The 27,578-nt window shown below is 41.1% G+C and overlaps 1 protein-coding gene across 1 annotated transcript in view; it reads right to left on the reverse strand.

The window, feature by feature from the left end:
* The window catches only part of LOC145994980 (uncharacterized), a 49,729-nt gene extending 23,489 nt beyond the window's left edge, over positions 1–26,240 (reverse strand). The window contains exons 1-2 of the mRNA XM_083131513.1: positions 26,174–26,240; positions 6,891–7,123 (exon numbers count right to left, since the gene is read on the reverse strand). Of these exons, the coding sequence (XP_082987639.1) occupies positions 6,891–7,123; positions 26,174–26,240 (300 nt within the window). The remainder of the gene's footprint in view (positions 1–6,890; positions 7,124–26,173) is intronic.
* Between the last annotated feature and the right edge of the window lie 1,338 nt (positions 26,241–27,578).

Genomic DNA, 27,578 nt, shown 5'->3' on the forward strand with positions numbered 1-27,578 from the left:
AAACCCCTCGTACCTGATCAAATGATGAAAATCATAATTGGATGCACCATGGCAAAATATGGGGACAAATTTTGGTCTCTGGATCTGAATATTGCAGCTATTACACAGGGCCATTAAGAATTTACCATCTGTATGAGAATGGTGATGTACCTTGATATTTGTATCTGAAAATTCAGAATCACATACCGGGCATTTTTCTGCTTTGTTGAAATCTTCAATCTGTTCCTCTGTTAAAGGCAACATGGGCTTTGATTTTAATAAGACATTAGATGCTATATCATGGCACTCATTTTCTATTCTAAGTGCAAATTCTTTGATGGCATCTGCTCCCATGTATAAATATTCTTTACTAACAACCCCATCCTGTACAACCACATAATAAAAGCTGGAAGGTTCATGTAGCTGGTATGATGTAATTGAAGATTCTTCAGGGTCTGGGCTGCAGAATGCAAGGGGTTTGAGATTTGATTCAAAATCACAGACTATATATGCTGGGTGTTCCAACAGGGCTTCAAACTTTTTGAATTTGTCATTTTCACTTGGCTTAGGCATAAGCATATGAACAGGTTTATGATTCCCACAGTATTTCAGATGCTCAATTAACTTGTTTTTAGCAATTTCTGCATTTTTTCCAGAATCCCATTCACCATTTTTTGACCATCAAATACAGTCAAACATCTTCTGCACAACTTGAATATTCTATGAGTTTTGTCTAGTTGTGTTCTGACTAAAGCTTCAAGATTATGTATCAGAGTGTAATGATTTGTGCCATCCTTTTCAATTAAGAGCAGATCAATCGGAACAGCAGATTCATCATCAAGTGTACTGATTCTGAGAGGATCCATCAAGCAATTGTCACGGCCACTAGAACAAGTAAATACATTAATAGATAATTGTTTGCCATTGATGTGCCTGGCCTTTTTTTCAAATTTATCAATATTCTGAACAAGCATTGGATATTCTAAACCCTCCATTGCCTCATCGAAATTGTGTTCATGCTGTTTATAATAAGTTATTCTATCAGGATTCCTTGAAACTGGATACAAAGCAGCTAAAATACACCACAAAAAGCATTTCTCGTCATTATTTTTTATATTAACCACGGCTGTTTTGTTTTTGATATTAGCAGGTAATGGCACATAAGTGGAACCTTGTAATGGGCTGAATTCAGAAATATTAACATATAACTTGTGTGGAGATCCGCATAGGCTCCATCCTGACTCTTTTGCAGCAAATTCAGAGTGTTTAATATTCAATTGATCTATCAAACTGCTTATTATTTTGTCTGAATTTGCATTTGAATATACCGGTACAGTTTCTGTTATGTGGGGCTTCTTATATTGTGCCATTTGGCTTCTTATATTGTGTAAACAATTTGAGGGACAGCTTATAAGACCCATTTTGTGCATTTAGAATTGCCTGCACATTAGGATTTACACTGTTCAAAAAATTCTTAATACCACATCTTGGCTCTGATACAAACCGGTAATCCCTTAATTGGCCGTTAAAACTGCTATGGATGGGTTCATAGCGTGGCTGCTTTGCTGGTGAAGCATTAACAGGTGTTTCGTGCTTCCTTTTCAGACCAGATGTAGATGGTTGTGGGGGCAATATTAATGACTGTGCAGAGCAAGTACCTTTTTGTGTATATGTGAAGTATTGCATACTATATTCTCTATGGCATTTAGGGCAAATTTTTGTGGGAGTTCTGCATTTGTCTGGATTACAAATATTTTGGTGCTTAGCCCAATTGGGGCTGGATATATTCTTATTGCATTGATTACAATGTTTTTGATTTGGCATTTTTGTTGTTGTTTATTATATACAATTTCCTGGGGTCCAAATCAAAATTCTATGCTTAATAAAAAATATCAGTTGGGTTCAGCAGTGTGATTTGTGTGTGTGTATGTGTATGTGTGTGTGTTAATATTTTTGGCTTTGGTATTTTTGTTGTTTGTTTATTATATAAAATTTCTTGGGGTTCAAATCAAAATTCTATGCTTAATAAAAAATATCAGTTGGGTTCAATACAAACAAAAAAACTGCATAGCTCTATGTCAATTAGTTCTTGAGATATTAATTATTTTGTATTTAGGAACCACTTTGGCCCCCCCTGCCAAAAATTGTCTTTTATTGTATCAGTGTATATTGTTTCTATGACCTTACTTGGGTTATTCCGCCAAATTATATGCTTCAAGTCTCCTATACTTTGGTGGAGCCTGTTCAGGTTCTATCCCCCGCGATGTGGGTTCCACTGCCGATCCAGCAATGGTGAAGAATCTGCACTGTGCTCTGGCTTATATAGATTTATAGAGCCAATAGAAACCCTGCTTATTTAAACCAATCAGAAAACACCACATCATCACATTATGTCATAACCAATTAATCAGAAAACAACACATGCCTAATAATTTATTGCATAATATTAGGCAATAATTTGTTGCAAAACATGATGCAATAGAAATAAACCAGAAATAGGCCACAAGTGGACCGGAAGTGGACCGGAAGTGGGCAGAAATGGCCGAAAATAGACCGGAAGTGGACCGGAAGTGGACCGGAAGTGGGCAGAAATGGGTAGAAATGGCCGAAAATAGACCCGAAGTGGACCGGAAGTGGGCAGAAATGGGTAGAAATGGCCAAAAATAGACCGGAAGTGGACCGGAAGTGGGCAGAAATGGACAAAAATAGACCGGAAGTGGACCGGAAGTGGGCAGAAATGGGTAGAAATGGCCGAAAATAGACCGGAAGTGGACCGGAAGTGGGCAGAAATGGGTAGAAATAGCCGAAAATATACCGGAAGTGGACCGGAAGTGGGCAGAAATGGCCAGATATAGACCGGAAGTGGGCAGAAATGGCCAAAAATAGACCGGAAGTGGGCAGAAATGGCCAGAAATAAACCAGAAGTGGACCGGAAGTAAATATGTGTGTATGTGTGTGTGTGTGTGTGTGTGTGTATGGCCTACTTTTAGGTGTGGTCAAAAAAAATATGAAGAGGGGCATATTTTTGACAAGTTTATGGACAACAATCTCACAGAAGTGCCTTTTATAAGTGTAGGCAAATCAATCTGAGGGGGGTCATACTTTCTCAGGAAATTCCCGAGGGCATTTTTACAAAAATCTTGGATTAGACGGGGTTCCACACTTGAGCAAAAAGCTCATATGGGCATGTTGAGCTTGTTTTAAGTGTAGGCAAATCTGCCAGAGGGGGGCTCATACTTTCCTGTGCTGGTTGTAGCATCAATTACACTACTGCGGTGGTGACTCATCTGACCCGCTTCTCAGATTTCCATGCCTTCGTGTTCGCTTCCTGATTTTTGCTTGATATTAAGAGTCAGAGCTGGTGCTGGAAGAGGAGGAACTGCGATCTTTGCTCCTTTCTATACGTTTCCTCTTTGCCCCTTCTTTATAAGGACGATGCCGTGCCCTGCGAGATTCACGATCTCTGTAACCTCTGTCATCGTCCGAAAGACTAAAGGTAGGTGGAGAGAGAGAGAGAGAGAGTAGAAAGAGGAGAGAGAGAGGGGGGAGGGAGAGAGAGAAAAAAGGTGGAAAAAGTAATTTCGATGAAGAATACCACAATTTCAGGGAAATTTTAAGGTCATCTGACTACATTATTACATTTTAAGTTAATTTTGAATTTCATATCCACATTTTTATGTTATTTATTTATTTTGCTATTCCTACTTCTTTCTGCTCCTTTAAGTTTATTGTACGTCGCTTTTATTCATCTTTGGATAAATAGTAACGATGAGGATTAACGATTAAATGGATTCCTGACCAGGATTCAAACCTGGGACATCTTGTCAGGAAGTGAGGAAACCGAAATGTGATTTTTTTTTAAAAAAAATATTTTTTAATCAAACGAATAACGAATTGAACGGAATACTTAACTACGTATTACTACTGCTTCCACCACCTTAGGTGAATGGAAAAATTGGTCCAAAAAGGGAAACTTTGCCCTTTGGAAAGAGAAATTGTGCCCTCATATTGTGGCAACACTGCAGATGTGTTCATTTTAAAGCAACCTCTCTCATCAGTCATCATCACCATGACTCGCTCGCTCGCTCGCCCTCACGGCCTGCCCTCTGTCCCCCTCACAAGTCTTCCGGAGGATGAGGGATAAGGACCAGGAAAAAAAATAAACGTAATATTTCGTACCCTGTCAGTCCAACAGCAATGATGTCCGTGATTCGTGACAATAGCATGGCTATTCCAAGTGGAACAACTCAACCCTTGATTAATTTTTGTTATGTAGCGTCGCTTTTCTGCCACTTTTTGCTAATCACGACGATTGGGATGAGTGATGTTGTGACAAAATTGATGAAATGATACAAACAAAGAGCATCCATGCCAAATCCGAGACCTTGGCGTCCTAGAGCGTTGTGCTAACCACTTCGCCACGGAGACGTGCCAGTTTGGCGCCCCGAGTGCGGCGGCGCCTCTGACAGTGGCATAGTCCCTAAACCTACCACTGATGTTCATGTTAAAAAGTTGAATATTAATTGTTGGAAATTCTTTGTGTTTTAAGGAGGATATACTATTTTTTACCACTTATTAAATTGTTAGACACCCTCATTTTCTGTAGAGAGCTTGGCGAATGTATCTTTCCTCATCTCCAAGTTAGCCACTCATCGTGTTTGGATCATCCTGTGTAAAACGTACGATATCTTGTGTGAGAGAAAAACACCTCAGTACAGTTAATTTTGATACAACCAAAAATAAATTTCGGTTTCGGAAGGGAATGCATAACTGGTTCTGCTCAAACACCTTACATGTTGCACGTCAATTTGTCAAAGAAAATTATGAGTTAGGATTTTTTGGATTTGAACATTCAAGATCTAATTATTCAGCATTTCTATTTTCAAAATTAGAGCTCCTACGAAGACAAATTGTCTGTTGTGCTCTATGTTCCGGTTCGATTCCCTATGAGAGCAACACTTCTCTGTCGACCCAGCACACATTCGGTTGCTACTTGAAAGTAATACTACTTGACCTCGGTATTTGACGCAAGATGGAACTCGGTGCACTGGCCAGGCGTTCATCAAAGAAAAGACGCTCTTCAGCACTTGGTTCTCAAAGTGGTGTTACGCCACGGAGCAACAATTAATCGAAGCACGGAGAATTTTGCATATTCTGCATATTGTATTTCGTGATGTGATAGTTATGTCTTTCTTAATTACCTGATTTTTTATTTAGGATAATTTGCGAACATGGGTACAAATGCTGATTAGAATAAAATGATCAAGAGACGCACACAAAGGAAACATCTGTTACCCTCAAGCACACGGTTATTTATAGCTTTCCTCCCCTCGACCCTGCCCTCCATTGGCGTGTGGTGGTTCTCGAGATTTTGCGTAGTGTTTATAGGTTGTATCTTTGAATGTTGATGTGGCTTCAACAGCAAGTGTTACAAAACATTGAACCTTGAACAAGTGGCGATACCAAAATTGCTGTGAATCCAGAGTATTGTGTTGAATCGTTAACTTCTGAACAGGTGTCTTAAAAACAAGCATTTATGCGGTCCGCAAGGAAATTCAGCCGAACAAAAACGCGGATGGCACATTTTAGCCGATTTTGTACTTGCTGCCGTCAGCAGGAAAGTGGATGTTTTTTTTTCATGGATATGAGTTTGTCTACGCTGGTTAAATTATTGCATGGTTCATTTGGTTTATTTTACTTCGCATTTCTGCCACACTTGGCTAATCGCGAGGGCGAGGATGAGGATGAGTGATGATATGGTGAAATTGATGAAATAACACTCACAAAGAACATCCATGCCCAGGCCAAGATTCAAACTCGGGACTCCTGTCGTCGTAGCGCATAGTGATAACCACTCCGCTACAACGGACAGCTGTGTGAATTCTTCTTACATGGTATATCACCATTGACGAGAACTGATATCGTTGGTAAGTGTTTACCTCTATTTTATTATATTTTTTCTTCATCTCTGGCATTTACAACAGTGTTCATTTTAAAAACTAATATTTGTACATTTTTAAAAGTCACTCTTGTTTCGAAAATAGTGTGGATACTGACATTGAAGCTAACACGTGCGCTGGGAGGGAGGGGCAAGTGCTGGCGAATAGAAAATGGGCACCGCGCGCATTAATATAAATTTCGGTAACTTATTGGCCACACCTCCTTCATTTTAAACCTGGAGACAGTATAGTTGTTCTCCTTTAGGATAATTTGCGAACATGGGTACAAATGCTGATTAGAAAAAAATGATGAAGAGACGCACACAAAGAAAAAAAAATGTCTAGGCCGACTCGAACCCAAAACTTTCGGTGGCTAGATCGTGAGTCGATCACTGAACGCGTTCGGTCACTGATATAGCAAACAAAACACCTAAGCCCCGCGACAGGTTAACCTTGCAGCAACTTTTCGCATATATAGACCTAAACGTGCGCGCAGAAAATAGTTCCGCAGCAATACTGCGGATTTTCTCACTGTCTGTGATATGAACAGCTCGACGGTTAAGGTGAGACTGGCACGTGGATGCTGAGTGCTTCTCTATAGTGGATTGATACATAAAACCTGCTGCAAACTTAACCTGTCGCGGGGCTTAAAACTGCTTTCTTAACCTTAGTAAGAAACAATGTCTAATCGTGAAAAATATTCTATGCCTTGTGTCTTTTGTAACAACCAGAAATCCGCAAAAACAAGTACCAGTGCTGCAGGAAGAAGTTAGGATGTATAATTGCTCGTTAACGTCAGCTTTCTCTAAAATATTTAAAAAAGCAACATTTTTATTATTTTGCTTTCTCATTGCCGCATCTCCCGATGACTGGAAATGAAACGCTGGTAACTTATTATTTCTTATTAACCTGACAAGTAAAAACATAAGTTAAACACCTATAATCTGAGATCTACTTCTTTATCGCACAAACCTTTTCACTCCCTGCAACTGCAACTTCATCAGGCCTGCATATATGATCACCTTCATTCAGCAATTGATTTTCACTTGTGGTCAATAGTCTCCCTCTACATTTCAGGCTCTTCTCTTTCAAACAAAGCCACGTTATGTTGCCATTCTTAAAACGCCGATGCATTCGGTACTGATACCCATGATGAAGAGCGCATGGTTTCTTCTTCAAAGTTTCAATTACTTGAACAGTTTCCACTGAAAAGAAGAAAGAAAAATAAATTTCGGGTTCTGATTAGCGTAGCGACCTGTAAAAAATAGTGTTATTTTATTGGATTAGTTTAATGGTTACCGGTGCATAGTTTAACTCACATTAAACAAATGCTTAGAAGTAGGTAGAATGGGCGATCCTAGGCCTGCCTTTTGACCTACTTTCTCACCTTAATGGATTTCTCTCGTAAGGCATGAGCAGTGTTGCCAACTTCTTACTCGAAAAATCACCAAGGTTTTTGTTTTTGGGTATAACCTAACCTACAATGAGAGAAAAATGGATAGAAAAAAGCTCTGGCATCACTTTTTAAGCTATTTTTTATGCTAAACTCGTTTTTTGACCTACATTTAAAATAACAAGAAAATTTTCTTAAGATATTTGTCTTAAGACATTTTCCTATAAGGCTGCCTCTCTTTTACTGTAAGCCCCCCCCCTCAGTGTAATCTACTACGACCTGCTAATAGGCTTCTGCTCTCAGCGTAATTTGTTTTACGGGGTAAACTAACCTACAATGAGAGAAAAATGGAGAGAAGAAAAGCTCTGGCATCAGTTTTTTAAGCTATTTTTTATCTTCTGCAAATCTTGCTTTTATGCTAACTTGTTTTTTGACCTACATTTGAAATGACTTACGACATTTTCCTATAAGGCTGCCTCTCTTTTACTGTAAGGCCCCCCCCCCCTCAGTGTAATCTACTACGACCTGCTAATAGGCTTCTGCTCTCAGCGTAATTTGTTTTACGCACTAAACTAACCTACAATGAGAGAAAATTAGACAGAAGAAAAGCTCTGGCATCAGTTTTTTAAGCTATTTTTTTACCTTCTGCAAATCTTGCTCTTATGCTAACTTGTTTTTTGACCTATATTTGAAATGACTTACGACATTTTCCTATAAGGCTGTCTCCTTTTACTGTAAGCCCCCCCCCTCAGTGTAATCTACTACGACCTGCTAATAGGCTTCTGCTCTTAGCGTAATCTGTTTTACGGGCTAAACTAACCTACAATGAGAGAAAATTAGACAGAAGAGAAGCTCTGGTATCACTTTTTAAGCTATTTTTTTACCTTCTGCAAATTTTGCTAACATCGTTTTTTGACCTATATTTGAAATGACTTACGACATTTTCCTATAAGGCTGTCTCCTCTTACTGTAAGGTCCCTCAGTGTAATCTACCACGACCTTGCACTCTCAGCGTAATCTGCCACAATGTTTTGTTATTAAAACTCTCAGGTGTGATTTTCTACAATGTGTGTGTGTGATAATCAAAATTTATTTTTTGTTAAGGAAATCCCTGGCCCCCAAAAAAGAAAATATCCCGCCAGGGGTGCGTGGTGCCCAACACAGTTCTAATGGCCACGGCTAACAAAGCCATGCCTTTGTAGAGTTTCATGGTTTTTTTTTTTAACCCCCCCATGACTCCCTACAGAGGACCTCCGTGTGTAATGTGTGTGTTTTATGATTGAAGAGAAGAAAAAATTTTTGGTTAAGAATAGAATGTGTAAGAACTAAAAAAAAGTTTCCGTAGGTGGTGCAGCATCTGAAAGAAATAAAAAAATATTCTCAAAATAGTGTACATAATATGATAGAAAAATATAAAAAAAAGTGTGAATGCAAAAATTAGTGTGAATGATTGTTTTTTTTTAAAAAAATAATAGAAAAATATAAAAAAATGTGAATGCAAAAATAAGTGTGAATGATTGTTTTTTTAAAAAAAAAGTGGTACAAGAAATAATACATACTTTTTTTGATGAAAAAGTCTAATGGTGCGAGCAGGTTTCTTCCTCGTCATGGTATCCCCATTCTCGGGTATGGATATTACAATCCAATAACCTCAATTTGGTGTCGTGGGGATCAAGCGCCACTTTGTTGATCGCGGATGTACGCAACTGGTCGATGGTGCTCGTGATCCGATGTTCGGTCATGCGTTTGATTTCTTTGTCGAACAAGCACGACTTGTAATCTTCTACGGTTAGTTTGTTTGTGCTCGAACGCCCCACCCCCTTTGCCTTTTTTATTTCGGTCTCGTCCTGGATTTTCACGGCATACATTTTCGCTCGAAGACCAGCAAACTCTGTGATGATGCGGCCGTTGACTTCATCCTTCATCTTCCCGATCGTCATTTTTTGACTGTCGTCGAAGAGAGCGTGATCTTTCGGATAATTAGAGAAGTCGAAATGCTGGCTCATGTTTTTCAGATCTTTGTATAGATCATCGGTGTGGATGTTGTACACGAAGCTGTCTGTGTCGGTGTACGCCACCTCGATCGCCTCTCCATAGCGTGGTTTCATGATGTCGTAGTGAAACTTGTACATGGCCAGCTTCGACAACTCGAGGATCGCGACTCCCACGGCGATTGGTTTGTCGAATGTTATGTGGCGGAGAGCACGTTCGATCAATACCAACGTGTCGCTCAGTATCGTGAAGTTCTTGTACGTGGGCTGAGCGACGAGCTTGTTTATTTTCTTCGGGTCGGAGACCAAGTTGATATTTCTTCTTTTCCTCGCATCTTCCATGCTCTTGCCGTAGATGCTGTTGTTCATTAATTTGTATAGGTCTTTGTCTGCGGAAGAAGAAGCTGATGCTCGACGTTGAGTGTTGCCGTCGATATAGGGTGCTAGCCACCTGGTCTGTCTAAACTTCAACCCCGAGTGCACGCGCTTCAAAACCAATCCATGCTGGAGGTAGAATTGTAGGAGACGATAATGCACCACGTAATTCTCCTTGCTCTTGAAGGTGAGCATCAGCTTCTTCTCCGGAGCCGATTCCATCACAGGTGCCATCGCAAATCCATGGTGTTCCCGATGAAGCGATGCAGGATATTCCAAATCTACTTTCAGGAAACATCCATTTTCATGATCTTCGCTCCATTCCAAACAATCTTGAAGTTCCTGCTCGCTCATCCACTCGTATTCTCCGATGGGCAGAGTCTCGGACATGGCATAACCATACAGGTTGTTCATGTCCCAGTATGCCAAGAAGTTTGTCGGTTTCCCTGCATCGAAATCGGCAACATATAAATTATTGGCTTTGACGTATCGAAGGGGACACTGGACGATTCCACCACGTTTTGCCTCTTCGACAAACAAAAGTTGATTGACGTCCTTGATGAGTTCTATCTTCACCTTCGTGGATTTTAACATCGCCTGCCAAGAATAACCCGGTGTGGTGTAGCTGAAAGCGGGGTCCAAACCATATGCTGCCATTCCTCTCGAGCGATGGAGATGAAAACGGTCGCTCAATAGCGTGACATCCAGCTTCAGATACAGATCGTGATAGTCGGCCATGGTTTGACAAGAGAATGTAGACCAGACGAGCTGAGCATGATGGTAGTCCTCTTCGCTGCAACAGGTGTCGCTAAGACGACTGTAGAATGCTTTTCTCGGTGGTAACGATGTTTCTGAGAATTTGGAAGCATCCGTCATGTATTCGTACGGGTAAACACCCTTGCGTCTCAACAGCGCTAAATGTTGGTTGCCGAAACATTTCCTGGTGGCGACCAAATCATCGTCGGTGAGTTGAGACGCGAGTGTCGCCAAACTCGAAGACAGAAAGTTGTAGGAGTCCAAGAAGCGAATTTCTACGCGATTGCCATTTCCAATGTCCACCTTCTTGCTGAATGAAATGAATTTCTCATTGGTGCGAGCTATGACGCTAATGGGTTGAGCGTCGCATCCCATCTCCTTTATGAAGATTTTGGCGTCGTAGCCCTCCAAATTGTGAATGAATACAGGAATAAAATTTGGTTTCTTGATTTGTAGATTACAGTTGTTACACAGGGGGGCCACATATTTTCCGGTGTGATGATTGTGGTGGCGAACTTTGACATTTTCGAGGGTGAAGTTACATTCGCACGCATCACACTGAGAGGCAAGGTCGTATGCTTTCTTCTCTTCCTGGGTAAGAGGCTCCATTGCTTTGTCTTCTCTTAGTAGAGGAGCGAATTGTATGGCCATCTGTTTCAAGGTTTGAACAAATTTTTGTGGAGCATCATTGCCACGATGTAAAATAACATTGCCTGTGTTGTTGACCATCAATCCAAAAGCGCAGGCTTCGTGATGTAAAATTTCGGTGGTGCTCGATACGCTGGGATTCGGTTCGCAGATGGCGAGTGGAAGTTGGAAACTTTCAAAGTCGGCGCATATCACCAAGGGATGCCAGAGTAACGCTTTGTAGTTGGAAAATGTCATGTCTCGAGAAGGCATTTTGATAGCCGTAGCCGGATGTTTACTACACATTTCATGATGATCTCGGAGTTCTTCATCAGCATTTTTTTTTCCTCGACCGTAGAATATACTCAGGCATCTGTCGCATACTCGAATTTTATGTTGATGTGTGGTAATTTGACTTCTTGTTAATTTTGGAAGATTCTGAATTAGACAGTAATGATAATTATCATCATCTTCGATCAGGAGTAATCTGATGACACGATTACTTTTAATTTTGCTGTGTCTGAGAACGTAGATGGCGTTGTTTTTGTCTAATCCGAAGATGTGTACGGCTATACTTTCGTTTTTATCTGTCTTGTACTGTGCCTCAAATTTACTAATGTCTCGTAGATTTACGGGGTAATTAATGCCAGCCATAGGTTTTTCAAATTCTGAGAGATATTCTGGCTTGTTGTAGTGGTATAAACGATGTTTGTGATCATTGACTGGGTGATGATCGGCAATGATGCACCACAAAAAGCATCTGTTATCTTCATTTTGAATGTTGATGATGGCTTTCTTACTGGCTATTTCCCGAGGCAAATCGATGTAGCTGGATGCTCCCATCGGGTTGTATCGTGCCACCTTCAAAGTTAAAGTGTGAGGCGAACCGCAAAGTGTCCAACCCGATCCACGTTGTTCGAAAGTCTCGTGCTTGTTCAACAAAGCGTCAAACATCTGGTTGCAAATGGCATCCACCTCATCGACGTCGGCGGCGTGGAGGCTCTTTACACCAGTGTAATGATGGAAAGTTTCTCGCTCTTTTTTCACGTTTTCGTAAATGACGGAAACGATGAGGTGGATTTTCAACGAGCATTGCAGAAAAGCTTCGGTGATAGACGAAATTAACTTGCTTTTGACCGAATGAAAAAAGTTGTTTAGATCAGATGTTTCTTCAGATTGGAAAGTCTCCTTGGTTAAAATATTTCTAATATTTTCGCCGGCACTTTTCTGCTTTTTTCGTGGCGCTTGATCGTCAACATCGAGCTCTCTCTTACTTGATCCTTCCCCATGCATATCCTTCCGATGTCTACCCAAGTGAGAAATGGATATATATTTCCCACATTGGTCGCATGCACGTTTCGCTTCCTTCTTCTCCATTCTTTTGCTAAGAAAAAAAATGAAGTTACTAAATTGCACACATTTTTTTTGTGGTGTTATTTATATTAGACCCCAAAAACCATAAATAATCTACCATAGATAAAGTTACTATTTGTAGTAATTATTTATATTAGACCCCCAAGCATAAATAATCTACCATGGATGAAGTTACTATTTGTGGTGTTATTTATATTAGACCCCAAAACCATAAATGATCTACCATAGATGAAGTTACTATTTGTGGTGTTGTTTATATTAGATATGTTCTCAATTTTTTTCTTAAATAACCAGCATGAATCTCTTTGGTTTTCGAAAACAAACCAACATGGAGGCTGTACACCGCACGACGACAGATCTACCTTCCATGTTAACTAAACTCAATGGTCTACTGATTGTTCATCTCAACAGTATTTGGACGAAATTGGATGATGATGTGGGCAAGATGTTTTACGTCTTCACCAACAATTTACATTTTTACGAAATTCCGATCGGTGGGAAACTTCAAATCACCGTGAATCCGGAAAACGTAGGCGAAATCAAAATATCTACCGGCAAGAACATTTTTCGAATCAAGCACGACAAGATGCTTTCTAACATTACGTACGATGTGTCTGCAGGAGATTATTTTTACGTGGAACTCCTAGGAGATTACGATAAACTCATTCCTGTCTTCGTAGAATTACGTATCGTCTATCCTATTATAAATAACCGTTAACCAAAAATGCCTAACGACATTTTCGGCAACACCAAGCGTGTAGACCACGCAGAAGAGATTCTCATGTTGGACGTCCGAATTAAAAAGTTGAGGAGCGATTTGATCGCTTTGCAGGAGACCTTAAACAAAAGTTTAGAGTCGGAAATCGCTACGCTCCAAACGCAATGTCTCGACCCCATTCTGAAAATCGATTCCGAACTGAAAACGCTCATAAAAAATTATGTCGACGTACCTTCTTACGACAGCGTTCAAAATATACAGTTGAGCGTGGATTCGCTTCAAAATGATTTGGCCAAATTACAGCAATTTCAATCGAAAAATGAAGATTTGGAAAAATTGAAACTCGAAATCGAAGAACGAACTTCCGCAATCGAAAAAAATTTCTCTGAACTTCAAACCGTCGTGAAGGATATTGATGTAGAACGCTTGCACGTCGTCGTTTCCAAATTACAAGAAGAATTCGCCAGCACGTTGGAAGAAATTAAATCCAAGTTACAGACTTTGGAAGATACCATGACGAACCTACCATCGTCGGACGAACTGCAGGTCATCGGCAAGAGCGTTGCGAACATAAAAATTCAATTGGAGGCTTATCAAGATTTCGAACACATTCAAACCACCATCGCTACGCTTCAGGCGTCTCTGGAGTTGATCAACGAAGAAATTAAAAATATTCACGCTGAAGCGAGCGCGTTGACGAGCATTCAGGACACGTTAATCACGGTTCAGCAGAAGATCGAATATTTAGAAAATTTGAACGTCGAATCCAATCTTGCTCATTTTCATCACGTACTCGACAACATACAGGGTGATTTGGAATCGTTACGGACGAGCGTACCTTCGAGCGAAGATTTGGAAAAATTGAAAACGGCCGTGACGGCACTATCCGAATCGAGCGACATCAAAAGTTCGTTGAGCGATCTCGAGAGTAGGGTGGCCAATCTCCCCACCTCCAAAGAATTACATGCTTTGAAAAGGAACATATCACGTATGCTGAAACGACTGGAAACGGAAACGGCGAACGTGGAACAGATTCGAGACGAACTTGCTTCGCTGGTGTCGACGCTGCCCACTTCGCAAAGCGTCGCCGATCTTCACATGCAGTTTACCGAGATGCGAAGCATCGTGAACGATCTTACCGAGAAAAGTTCGAAATTGAATCAAGTCGAGAACCTTCAGAGTATTGTCGTCAACATCAAAAATCAAGTTGGAGTGCTGGAATCGACGCAGGAATCGACGCTGGCCTCTTTCGGTGCCAAGCTGCAAGAACTCAACGAAAACTACAAGCAGTTGAACGTGGAAGTGAAAATCAAACCGTCATCTTCTACAGTAACGGATACCATAGTCGAATATTTGTTGCCCGTACAAAATACACTGGGACAGCTTCACAGCAACCTCGTTAGCGTCGACACTAAATTCGCTAAACTGCATTCTCTGCAAGCCATCGAAATCAACAGCGTACCCAATCAACAGAGAATCTCCACGTTCGTCGAAGGTAACAAACTGTACATGTTACATCCTTATCATCCGTACTACAAGTTTCTCCTCGATGGCACGATTCAGATAAACGAATTTTCGTACTGGTCTCACGGCAGAAAAGCTAGCGTTCCCACCATGACTTTGATATCGAATCGTGGTGTCCAGAAAGCAGGAAACATTCCTCTGGCACGTTGGAACGAAACGCGCAACATATATGAAATACACGAAGACGAAGATCTCACCGTTTTCGACGTGAGTGCCGGCGATAAGCTGATCATTCAAAACACGAGCGAAGTGCCACCCTCTTTGAATCCCATCACGCTTGTGCTTCTCTTGAAACGTAATCTCTAAAAAAATGTCTAGGCAAGCCATCGTCGAAGAATTGCATAAACCTGCACGCCGCAACTACGAACGTTTGGCTGTGGTAACCAAGGGCATCGACGACCTCTGGCAAAGTGACCTCGTGGAGATGAGTAGCGGCAATTTGAAAAACGTACATAAATTGAACAAGGGCAACAAGTACCTCCTCACCGTCATAGACACGTTTTCGAAATTCGCATGGCTTTACCTTTGAAGGCGAAAACAGGAACTTGCGTCACGGAAGCATTCAAGACAATTTTTCGCGAAAGCGGCGGCAGACGACCACGGTTTCTGCAAACGGACAACGGTAAAGAATTTTACAACGCCGTATTCCAAAAGTTTATTCAAAAACACAAGATTCGACATTATTCAACCTTCAGTCACATCAAAGCCAGCATCGTGGAAAGATTCAATCGAACCTTGAAAACACACATGTGGAAACGATTCACGCTTCGGGGAAATTACAAGTGGGTCGACATCCTGCCGGAACTCGTCGACACCTATAATGATACGGTACACAGAACGATAGGCATGAAGCCAGCCGACGTTACCAAGTCCGACGAGCAGCGTTTAATTTCTACAGTTTACTGTCCAAAGTACACACCCACGACAAAGAAAGCTAAATACAAAATTGGAGACCGGGTGAGGATCAGCAAATTCAAACGCACCTTCGAGAAGAGATTCACAAAAAATTGGAGCACGGAACTTTTTACCGTGGTTCGAGTTCTACCCGGAAACCGACACACGTATATAATAAAAGATACTAGCGGCGAGATTTTGAAAGGAAGATTTTACGAAGAGGAACTCTCTAAAACGAAACACCCCGACACGTACCTCATCGAGAAAGTATTGCGTAGGAAAGGTGACAAACTGTTTGTCAAATGGCTGGGACTTCCGGAAAAGAGTTGGATCGACGTGAACGAAGTGATCTTGTGAGTACGTGGAACGTGGTGAAGCGTCTACCGGATCCGGAAAGTCAAACGAGAAAAAAAAAGAACGGTGAGTTGCTTCCCGACAGCATCCGCTGTCTGATCGTAGGTCCTTCGGGGTGTGGGAAAACGACACTGCTCGTGGACAATTTTCTCCTCGCACCGAATTGGTTAGATTGGAAGAACAGGCACCTGTACGTGTTCTCGAAAAGTTTGGAGCAATCCAAATACCAGCAACTGATGAAAGTGTACGATGGTCTGGACATTGCAACGTTCGCTTCGGAAATAAAACCACTCGACGATTGTCGTGAAAATTCAGTCGTCGTGTTCGACGACGCCATCCTGGAAAATCAAAATGAAATTCGCAACTTTTTTACGCAAGGTCGTCACAAAGAAATGGATTGCTTTTACCTAGCTCAAACGTTTTCCAAAATTCCAAAACAGTTACTACGCGACAACGCTAATTTCATATGTTTGTTTCGTCAAGATCACACCAACATCAAGCACGCGTACGATGACTACGTAGGCGGAGACATGAACTACAATCAATTTTCGGAAGGCTGCTCTTCTTGCTGGAACGGTGACGATTTCGGATTCGTGACGATCGACATGACGAGAAAACCCAACGACGGAAAATACAGAAACAAAATCAACGACTTTCTAAACGTTGCAACGTTGTGAGAAACGACGTGTATAAATAACGTCATGACGAAACGGAAAATCGAAGACGAAAATCTCAAGCTTCGCGATTACCTCGCGAAACGCTTCAAAGGTTGGAAATCCGAGAATCGCGGATTCTACGAAGAGAAGAAACGTCAGGATCAACCTGTGATCGATGCCATCAGCGGTCTAGGTAAAGAAATTAAAAGTGTCACGGAACAAAATAAAAATTTGATCAACGAACTCGTACCGCTCGCAGCTAAAAGTTACGCCGTACCCACACCCATTTCGAGCATTCCTTCGACGCCGTTCGAACTGAAGGATGCACCGGCACGACGTCGAGCCATTGGTAGCACGTCGTCTTCGGATAAAATCGAGTTGGGACCTTTGGCACGAGACTACCTGAGCACGGGGAAATTCGACAAGGATGAAGTGTTCGGATTGTATCCCAGCATGGAAACCAACGAAGGCGGCGGTGTGGTGTGGAAGATTGGGAAATCGAAGGTGACCTTCGAAGGCAACGACATTAAAGTCAATTTAGGCGACAAGGATAGTTGGAACAGGTATCCGGGTACGGTGGGACTGTGGGAACTCGTCGCCAAAAAGCAGCCGAAAGATTACACCGACGAAGATTACCAAAGTTACAAGGAAATTCTGATCATGACGGATGCCTTGTACCAGAACAACGACGCCTCGCAGAATAGGGTGAAATCGAGCAGCGGCGAGAAGTACAGGAATCTCATCAAACCGATTTGGAACCAGGTCAAAACAGGCAGCGGCGTCAAACGTTACAACACGTTACCCAAAGAATTCGTTTGGGTGGACGACGTTAGGAAACTCGTGGACCGATTGTTGGTGATAGCCGGCGAAGAGAATGCAGGCAACCGTAATTTATACAACGAGAAGGTTGGCATCGTGGACATGATCAGCACGAAACTTTCCAACTTCATCGTGAACGACGACAAGGGCATAGGTTACCTGATCAAAATCATCAACACGCTGCCTCCGAAATTTTGGAACGTAGCCGAAGGAAAGGGACTCGTGAACGACATCATCAACAAGTTACCTTTCGAGATGCATCTACCTGGCTACCAGTACTGCGGACCGGGTACCAAACTCGAGAAAAGATTGGAGAGAGGAGACAAGGGTGTGAATCCGTTGGACGCGGCATGCAAAGATCACGACATCGCTTACAACACCACGCAGACGGATCTGGATGCACGTCACGAAGCAGACAGAAAGTTAGAGCACGCAGCTTTCGAAAGGTTCGTGAGCAGAGACGCATCGCTGGGTGAACGGGTCGCCACACTGGGTACCACCATCGCCATGAACACGAAACAAAAATTGGGGTGGGGTATATAAATAACATACAGTAAAAAAAACAACATGTCTCGTATAACTGATTTGCCACCCGAGCTACTATCTAAAATATTCAAAAAAGTAGTAAACAGAGATGTAGGGAAACTTGTAATCATGGCAAAAACAACGCCGGAATTTCGCATCCCTTGTGAAATGGTTCTCAAGGACCATCTTCGGGAGATCAGCGGCCTGAGGTGTGGTGATCTCAACATTCTGCTTTCGGCTGCAGGGGAAAAATTAAACGAAAGGTTAGATGAATTGCACGAGGCAAGGCAGGGAAGAAGACGGTACACAGTAGATTGGAGAAAATCTAAGCAGGAGACGGAAGATATCATCACGCACATCATCGCGTTTTCCGAAGCACGGACTTTCTTCCTCTGTTAAAAAAATAATAATATATATACGTGTCAAAAAAAAAAACTTGATATATAAATAACACACATCGTGAAAAAAAAATAATCTTCGGTATATATAAATAACACACATCGTGAAAAAACAATTAAATTTCTCTCTAACACTCTGAAATTTTTTTTTGATATGACGACTGAAAAAATGAGTGATCTCCAAGCATTAAAACAAATGCTAAATTTGTCAGTCGAGTATGTAAAAATTCAGGAATTGGAAGTCGGCAAACCTTACACGATAACTTCCGGTTCAATTGTTTCTACCCAGTATGGTCCCAGGGTGCGTCTGTTGCTCAACGCACAATACAGTCTATTTTTACCAGATCGATATGCTAACATGTTATCCGACCAGAAGCTATCTATCTTAATCGAGAACAAAACTCAAATCGTGTACAAGGGGACAAAGGAACTTCTTGGTAAGAAAACAAAGCACGTAATAGAATTTGTGTAACGGCTCTGCGCGGAGTATATATAAAATAACATCCCTTGAAAAAAAAATTACACGAGAGGGAAACAAAAAAATCTCGGAACATTTATATATATAAATAACATACCGTGAAAAAAAAAATTACGTAAAACAAAAAAATCTCAGAATATTTATATATATAAATAACATACCGTGAAAATAACACATAGAGCATCAACATGAAGCCCAAGGGTGTCGTGTACCAGATACCATATTCCAATCTGAAAAATCTAGGTGCCCTCGATGGGTTACTCACCAAGAAACAACGCGAAAAGAAACGTTCTTGCTTGACGAAAGGACACGGAATGAAATTACTTCTCAGTACACCTCAATTGAGACGCTTGCAGCGTTCGCGAAAACAGCAAAAGATCGGAGGTTTCATATTCAGCATCCCGGCCATCCTGGCAGCATTGGGGGCCGTTGGAAGTTTGGCTGGCGGAAGCGCCGCCATCGCAAAAACCGTCATCGACTCGAAAAAGAACAAGGCCGAGTTGGAAGAACAGAAACGTCATAATCTGGCCATGGAGAAGAAAGGGGGGAAGGGGGTGATGAAAAAGTTTAAAAAAAAGAAACGGCAGCACTCACCAACCGAGACATTGAATCTCTGATCGAACCGTTACGAATCAAAAACTTCAGAGGAGTTTTCATGTCCGACTCGTTACCTTCAACCGTTAAAAGAAGAGAATGTGGCGTAGTCAACTTGGACAGTCAAGAAAATCCCGGCACGCATTGGATATGTTACCACAAAAACGATGACAATAACAAAGCATTCGTTTTCGATTCTTTCGGAGGCGTTCCACCTACAAATTTAATTCATTATCTGAAAACGAACAAAACTTCTATATACTACAACGACGAACGCATTCAAAATTTCGGAGATGAGAACTGCGGTCATCTCTGTCTCTCCATGCTCGCGTTTCTCTCTAAAATAAATAAGCCTACGATCGAAGATTTCCAGAAAGCATTGTGGAACCTGAAACACGATGGGCGTGTTCCATCTCACGAGCGAATCTTCGATCTTGAAACTCACGTTGCACGACGACATCGTCTATCCTAAATCCGTAGCTCTGCGTGCATTCTACAGCATGTACCTCATACCTAACGTCACGCAGCACAACAACAAAATTAGCGTCGGAAGCGAACACATCGTCGTCACGCCAGGCCAATACAATCTTTCCACTTTGCAAGCTCAATTACCCAAAGGCACGTACCTTTCTCAAAATTCGGTCACGCATAGAGTGGAAATCCTATCGGCGACGGAGACCGTGGACCTGGGCACCATAGGAGAACTTTTAGGTTTCGAGAACAACACCAAACTCGAAGCTGGCATCAAGCACACGGCAGTCAATATTCCTAAATTTCTAGCCATCGAAACTCTGAACGTTCACTGCAACGTGGCGGAAGGCATGATCACGAAATCCTCGGACGGATTACTGGGAAGTCACAAGCAGACGGGAATCATCGCCACGTTCAAACCCAGTTCCGAGTTCATGGAACCGATCATCTACACACCTTCTTCGCCGATCTATTTTCCAGTATGTCGTAACCGCATAGACGACATAGAGTTGGTGGTGACGAACGAGAAAGGAGAGGTGGTGGATTTCGCAGGTGCAACGACCACTGCCATCGTGGAGATCAATGTATAATAAATAACACACATAGTGAAAAAAAAAATGGAGCAAATCGAAAGTTACGAATTGCAATCTTTTCCTCCCAACCGTCGCACGTTCGCCAATCTGAACGAAGCGAACAGGGAGATCGAATACGACGTGGACGTAGGCGACGGGTTCATTCATCCTCACAAAGCGGACCTCTACCTTCAATTCGACGTGGTGAAGAAGGAAAGCGGAGACGCGTTTCCCGCAGCAGCAAACTTGATACTCGTGGACAACTTCGTGCCTCACCTGTTCTCGCAGGTGGAGGTGAGGAAACACAACACCGTCATCGACAGAATAGATTATCCAGGCATCACGTCGACGGCAGTGGGAACGTTGAAATTATCCAAAACGGACGCAGCGTACTACCAGGCCGGGGGATTCGAAGCCGGGACCAAAATATCGACGAGAAGTCACACGGTGCTCTTTCCCATGCGTCTGCTGCCCGGTTTCTTCTCGGACTACAAGGAGATCATGTGGAAGGGGGGACTGCGCGTTACGTTTCGAAGAGCGGCCAACGACAACGACGCACTGATGCGATACACCAACTTGAACGCCGACGGCACGCCGATAGCCAACACTTTACCCGAAGCAGCGAAATGCGTCATCCGGAGCATGGAATTGAGAATGCCGGTGGTGGAATACGAAACGAACTACGCCCTCAAGTACAAAGCGGAGATCTTGAAAAGTCCGCAGGTGCCGATTCACTTTCACGGTTACCAGTGCGTGCAGAAGGTGGCGGCGGGAAGTCACATGGAATTCGACGTGACGACGCAGTTCAACAACATACAGTTCGACATGCCAGATTTCGTCGTAGTGCTTTTTCAGACCGGGCGCGATAACAATCAGGAAAAAGATTCCAGTAAATTCGACGACTGCAAGATCAAGAACGTTTATCTCAAAAATGGACGCAACGAAGTGTTCCCGCGCGAGAATTACAACCTGGACATAACCAAAGATGATTACCTCAAACTTTACGAAGCTTACACGGCTTACAAACGCGTGACCGAGGGAAGCGTGGACATGTACTACACCCCCAGCGAATTCAAAATCCGCAGGCCGATGTTAGTCATCAATACATCTAAGAGGAAGAAGGTTGTGGTCAACGATCGAACCAACATCAAGGTCGTCTGCGAGTTCCACGACGCGCTGCCTGCCGATACTCTGTGCAGCGTCATCCTGATTGCAGAGAAGTCCTTCGCGTATGACGTGAAAAACGAGAGGGTCACAGAGCAGTTTTAAAAAATATCGCCAACAAGCAAGAATAGCTTTTCTACATCCCCAATTACAAAATTTTTAATCTAAAAACACATCCAAAGCACTCCAATAGGATGCAGAGTGTTTTTTAGGATCAAATCGAATTTCTTAAACAAATTGAGGGGGGGAGGAAAAAAAAAAGAGGGGGGGAGCGCTTGCTTGTAGTTGAGTAGTTATCATCAAAACCTATCCAACAAACCGACAATCATCATCCTAGCTCAATTAGGAGCCGAGAAAATCAATGTCTTAGAAAACGTCTTAAGATAATTGTCTTAAGAAAATTTTCTTGACAGACCGGAAGTAACATCTTGACAGACCGGAAGTCGACTTTCTTAAAGATTAAGATATTTGTCTTAAGACGTTTTCCAAGACGTTGATTTTCTCGGCTCCTATGGGGCCTAGAACCATGTAACTTTGATCTATGTATATATCAGTACTTGCCCAACCCTGTGGTCGAGTGGTTAGCACATCGCGCTGCGACGCCAAGAGTCCCGGGTTCGAATCCCCGGTCGAGCATGGTTGTTTGTGAATATCCATTCATCCATTTCATCACTCATCCCCAATCTTCGCAAATTAACCAAAAGATACAAAACGCGAAGTAAAATAAACTAAATCAATAAATCAATTAATATACCAGTACTTTTCCTACATGTTCACTCACCTTACAACCCCACCCGATCAAAAAATAAAATTTACCCCCTGCGCGCATGCGCACATGTATATATTTAAATATAAGCTCGATATTGAAACAAAATATTATTCCTGCAATTATTTGCAATCTTGGCCAGAGAGAGAGGAGGAGAAAAATAATATTTTGGACTGTAGGTCTAGGTCACCCGAACCGGACAACATTTGAGTTGGCATTTTTTTTTAAGTCCACTTTATGTGCAATAAAGCTAATTGGGACTAGACCTACAGAGTTTTAAAGTGTTATCCGAACCACTTGTACCTCCAGCGAGTATCGAAGCCTTGAATACAAACCTACCTACCACTGCGCCATGGAGGAGGCCCCAGACAACATATTTGCACTACAACAAGCAAAAAATAAATTCATATCTGTGCATATGGGAAGTCCAATACATAGTTGGTAATGTGTGATGTGATCAGCACCAAACATTTAATTTTTATGTATGTCCGTGTTTGCCCGACCCTGTGGCCGATTGGTTAGCACATCGCACTGCGATGCCAAGGGTCCCGGGTTCGAATCCCGGTCGAGCATGGTTGTTTGTGAATATCTATTCATCCATTTCATCACTCATTCCCAATCTTCGCAAATTAGCCAAAAGGTACAAAACGCGAAGTAAAATAAACTAAATCAATAAATCAATCATTAAGTTCCGTGTGTTGCAATCATGAAATTAAATTTTAATTAACTTTTTTTCCTATCCATCTCTCTCTCTCAAATCTATATAGCCTGTTCATATTTGGCATGTCGGCCATTTTGTTTACGTGGTAAAAAAATCTCAAACCACTTTTTTGCGAATGCTCGTTCTGTAGCCATAAGTATAATTGGATATAGTTGTCAGATTTTATTTAATTTGAGGTTTAATATCAATAAGCGTGCATAAAAACTAAATATTTTAAATAAAATAAGATTCGAATAACTATGTACTTTCACTAGACTTTGCGATGGCGCAGCGGTAGCGTCGTTGCCTTGTAATCAAGGCTTCGATACCCGCACAAGTAGTTCTTCAAACTGTAGGTCCACCCCCGATTCGTCTTACTATGCATAAAGTGGACTTAAAACATCAAATCAATCAGTACTTCCACTAGCCTCTGCGATGGCGCAGCGATAACGTTGTTGTCTTGTAATCAAGAGTTCGATACCCGGTGGAGGTACAAGTGGTTCTTGAAACTGTAGGTCCAGTCTCGATTAGTCTTACTGTGTATAAAGTGTACTTAAAACATCAAATCAATCAGTACTTCCACTAGATATCAAAAACACGCAACTCTCCTCTATTTTTTTTTCTTGCTTTCCTCTAACAATTTAACACATTTATTTTTTTTTAAATATGCCCCCTTTCCCCCCCCCACACACATATTTCCTACCTACCAACAACAGCACACGGAACAAAAAAAAAATATTCCAGCTACCAAGATGCATGCTTCAAATATATAAAAGCAGAGAGAGACGCGAAACATCTTCTATATTCTCTCTCTTTTTTGCATGTTTTGTGAGTATATTTTCTTCCACAATACATAAAAGCTATTTGGTTTTCAAGAAGTTATACCTTCCTTCCACAATCTCTTATATCTGTTTTGGCTAGTTTCAAAAATCAACTCACAAAAGCAAAGTTATACTTATAAATCAAAGCCAACTCATGCAAGCTAAGAAACAAAATTACTTACTTTTGGAAAATACTGCAGAAATGCTCTTCACTATCGTTCAAAATAAAAACAGAACTTTCTACACCAGTGCTTTAAGTTTTATACGGTTTTCTAATAAGGTCAAAAGTGAAATGTTAGCCAACGCAACGTGGACCAATAGAAATCCGAGACAATCCGCTCTAGAAGATTCTTCCCCTACATTTCAGCCACATCATTTTGAATAATGCATCGCATTGTATTACTGGTATCTATGCTGCTAACTGACGTCACTATATATACTTCCGTCATCCCAAGGCCTACGTATTGTTGAGTTTTGTGTTATTGCGTCAATGTTGATAGCACGCAAAATCCCCTTTCGCGTTACAGGTATTTCAATGTAATGCGAAAGCTTTAGAATTTCATTAGAGATAAGAGGACTTGCATCACCGGCATCTATGCTGCTAACTGACATTACTATATATACTTCCGTCATCCCAAGGCCTACGTATTGTTGAATTTGTGTTATTGCGTCAATATTGATAGCACGCGAAATCCCCTTTCGCGTTACAGGTATTTCAATGTAATAAAAAACTTTAGAATTTCATTAGAGATAAGAGGACGGTATTTCGAAACCAACACAATGCAATTTCCTGCTCATTCTCGTAACCTACTCCATATTTGAGTGAACACTCTCTTGTTCAACATCCGTCTGTCATTTGACAGACTTGACCGGGACTTGGAAAATTGCAATAAAATATATTCATCCTTCCCCCTTCACGCAGCACACTCGATTTCAAATATCGCTACAATACCAATTTTTACATCATGAGGAGAAAAATATCATAACAGGGGCTTAAAATATTGTAGGAGAAGTTTTGTTAGGTTGTAGTTTGTTAGGTTGTAGTAGGGATTTCCTTAACAAAAAATAAATTTTGATTATCACACACACACATTGTAGAAAATCACACCTGAGAGTTTTAATAACAAAACATTGTGGCAGATTACGCTGAGAGTGCAAGGTCGTGGTAGATTACACTGAGGGACCTTACAGTAAGAGGAGACAGCCTTATAGGAAAATGTCGTAAGTCATTTCAAATATAGGTCAAAAAACGATGTTAGCAAAATTTGCAGAAGGTAAAAAAATAGCTTAAAAAGTGATACCAGAGCTTCTCTTCTGTCTAATTTTCTCTCATTGTAGGTTAGTTTAGCCCGTAAAACAGATTACGCTAAGAGCAAAAACCTATTAGCAGGTCGTGGTAGATTACACTGAGGGGGGGGGGGCTTACAGTAAAAGGAGACAGCCTTATAGGAAAATGTCGTAAGTCATTTCAAATATAGGTCAAAAAACAAGTTAGCATAAGAGCAAGATTTGCAGAAGGTAAAAAAATAGCTTAAAAAACTGATGCCAGAGCTTTTCTTCTGTCTAATTTTCTCTCATTGTAGGTTAGTTTAGTGCGTAAAACAAATTACGCTGAGAGCAGAAGCCTATTAGCAGGTCGTAGTAGATTACACTGAGGGGGGGGGGCCTTACAGTAAAAGAGAGGCAGCCTTATAGGAAAATGTCGTAAGTCATTTCAAATGTAGGTCAAAAAACAAGTTAGCATAAAAGCAAGATTTGCAGAAGATAAAAAATAGCTTAAAAAACTGATGCCAGAGCTTTTCTTCTCTCCATTTTTCTCTCATTGTAGGTTAGTTTACCCCGTAAAACAAATTACGCTGAGAGCAGAAGCCTATTAGCAGGTCGTAGTAGATTACACTGAGGGGGGGGGGCTTACAGTAAAAGAGAGGCAGCCTTATAGGAAAATGTCTTAAGACAAATATCTTAAGAAAATTTTCTTGTTATTTTAAATGTAGGTCAAAAAACGAGTTTAGCATAAAAAATAGCTTAAAAAGTGATGCCAGAGCTTTTTTCTATCCATTTTTCTCTCATTGTAGGTTAGGTTATACCCAAAAACAAAAACCTTGGTGATTTTTCGAGTAAGAAGTTGGCAACACTGCTCATGCCTTACGAGAGAAATCCATTAAGGTGAGAAAGTAGGTCAAAAGGCAGGCCTAGGATCGCCCATTCTACCTACTCTTAGATTAAACAAAAGCTACATTCACAGCACATTTTAAAATCTAGACACATTAAAACTTGATACTTACTTTTCCTCTGGAGATTATGATGGACTGTATCGTCAAATGTGCTTCCCCTCGAGATAATACCGTTCATGCGAATGAAGGTCGTTGTGAGGATGGCTTTATATACTTACCGTTGCTTAGCAACCACCTAACACGCTGAGACGAACACCTGCGGGCCTTGAACACTTGCGTGCAGAACCGCACGTACGCAAATGTCGCTAATTCTGTTAAACAAATTAGAAATCGTACGGGAAAATCCAAGCAGTGTCGCTTATGACGGGAAAAAAACAGTTTTTGCATTAGTGTCGCAAATGACTGTGTCCGAAATGTCGGAACTCCGTATAATATACTTGTATGCATCAGAGGCGCAACCACGAATTTTTGTCGGGGGGGACAAATACCAGGATAAACGTACCAATAATAATAATATTTTTATAATAATAACAATAATGTTTATAATAATAATGTTAATAACATTATTATTATTGTTATTATTGCTTTGCTTTATTTTACTTCGCTTATTGCGCCACTTTTGGCAAGTTTGCGAAGATGGGAATGAGTGATGAGATGAAATTGATGAATGCACACTCACAAACATCCATGCCCAAGCCAGAATTCGAACTCGGGACCAAATATTTTAATTATTATTATTAGTAGTAGTAGTATCAAAGACGTAAATTATGCAAAAGGGGTAGACGTTGGTGCTAAAGCATTTGTGTTCGAACAAACGATTTGAATTATTTTTGCAACACGTTCAATTTCATATTAACAATGGAAAAGAAGCACAAAAACTATTTTGAAAGACAGAAAATGCTTGATGAATGAATTAAAATATAATTCTTTTTTACATTAACATGTATAACTTTCATGCACGATTTATGTTTCATATTATGCAACATGGAGCGACATGGACACTAAATTGTGTACATATTCATATTATATACAACACATATTATTTAAATACATTACACAACCAATTCATCCATCTCACAATAAACCAACAGCAAAAATTATATAAATTGTCAGTCAAATGTGCACGCTCCCTTTCCTCCAAACAATTGTTCATGCATTTAAAACAAAATCAATTGAGACAAATCTTATTTCTCTGACTGGTAATTTACAATGAATTCAGAGAACAAAGATAAATTGCAGGCTGAAATCAATATTGATTTAATAGGATGCAAATAATTTCACGGGACGCCAATGCATTCTCTGTTTTACAACTTTTGTGCCTCCCCGATGGTGTAGTAGTAACATCGTAGCTTTGTGATCAAGGGGTCCCGGGTTCGATATCCGGTGGAGGCACATGGCACAGTTTAAACTGTAGGTCCAGTTTCAATTAGCCTTCCTGTGCGTAAAGTGGACTTAAAACCACAAATCAATCAATCAATTTTACAGAGCCGACTCCCGCCGTCCCCTAACTACATTC

The sequence above is a fragment of the Lepisma saccharinum genome, chromosome 11 (assembly GCF_977018435.1).
Source record: "Lepisma saccharinum chromosome 11, izLepSacc3.1, whole genome shotgun sequence".
NCBI lineage: Eukaryota > Metazoa > Arthropoda > Insecta > Zygentoma > Lepismatidae > Lepisma > Lepisma saccharinum.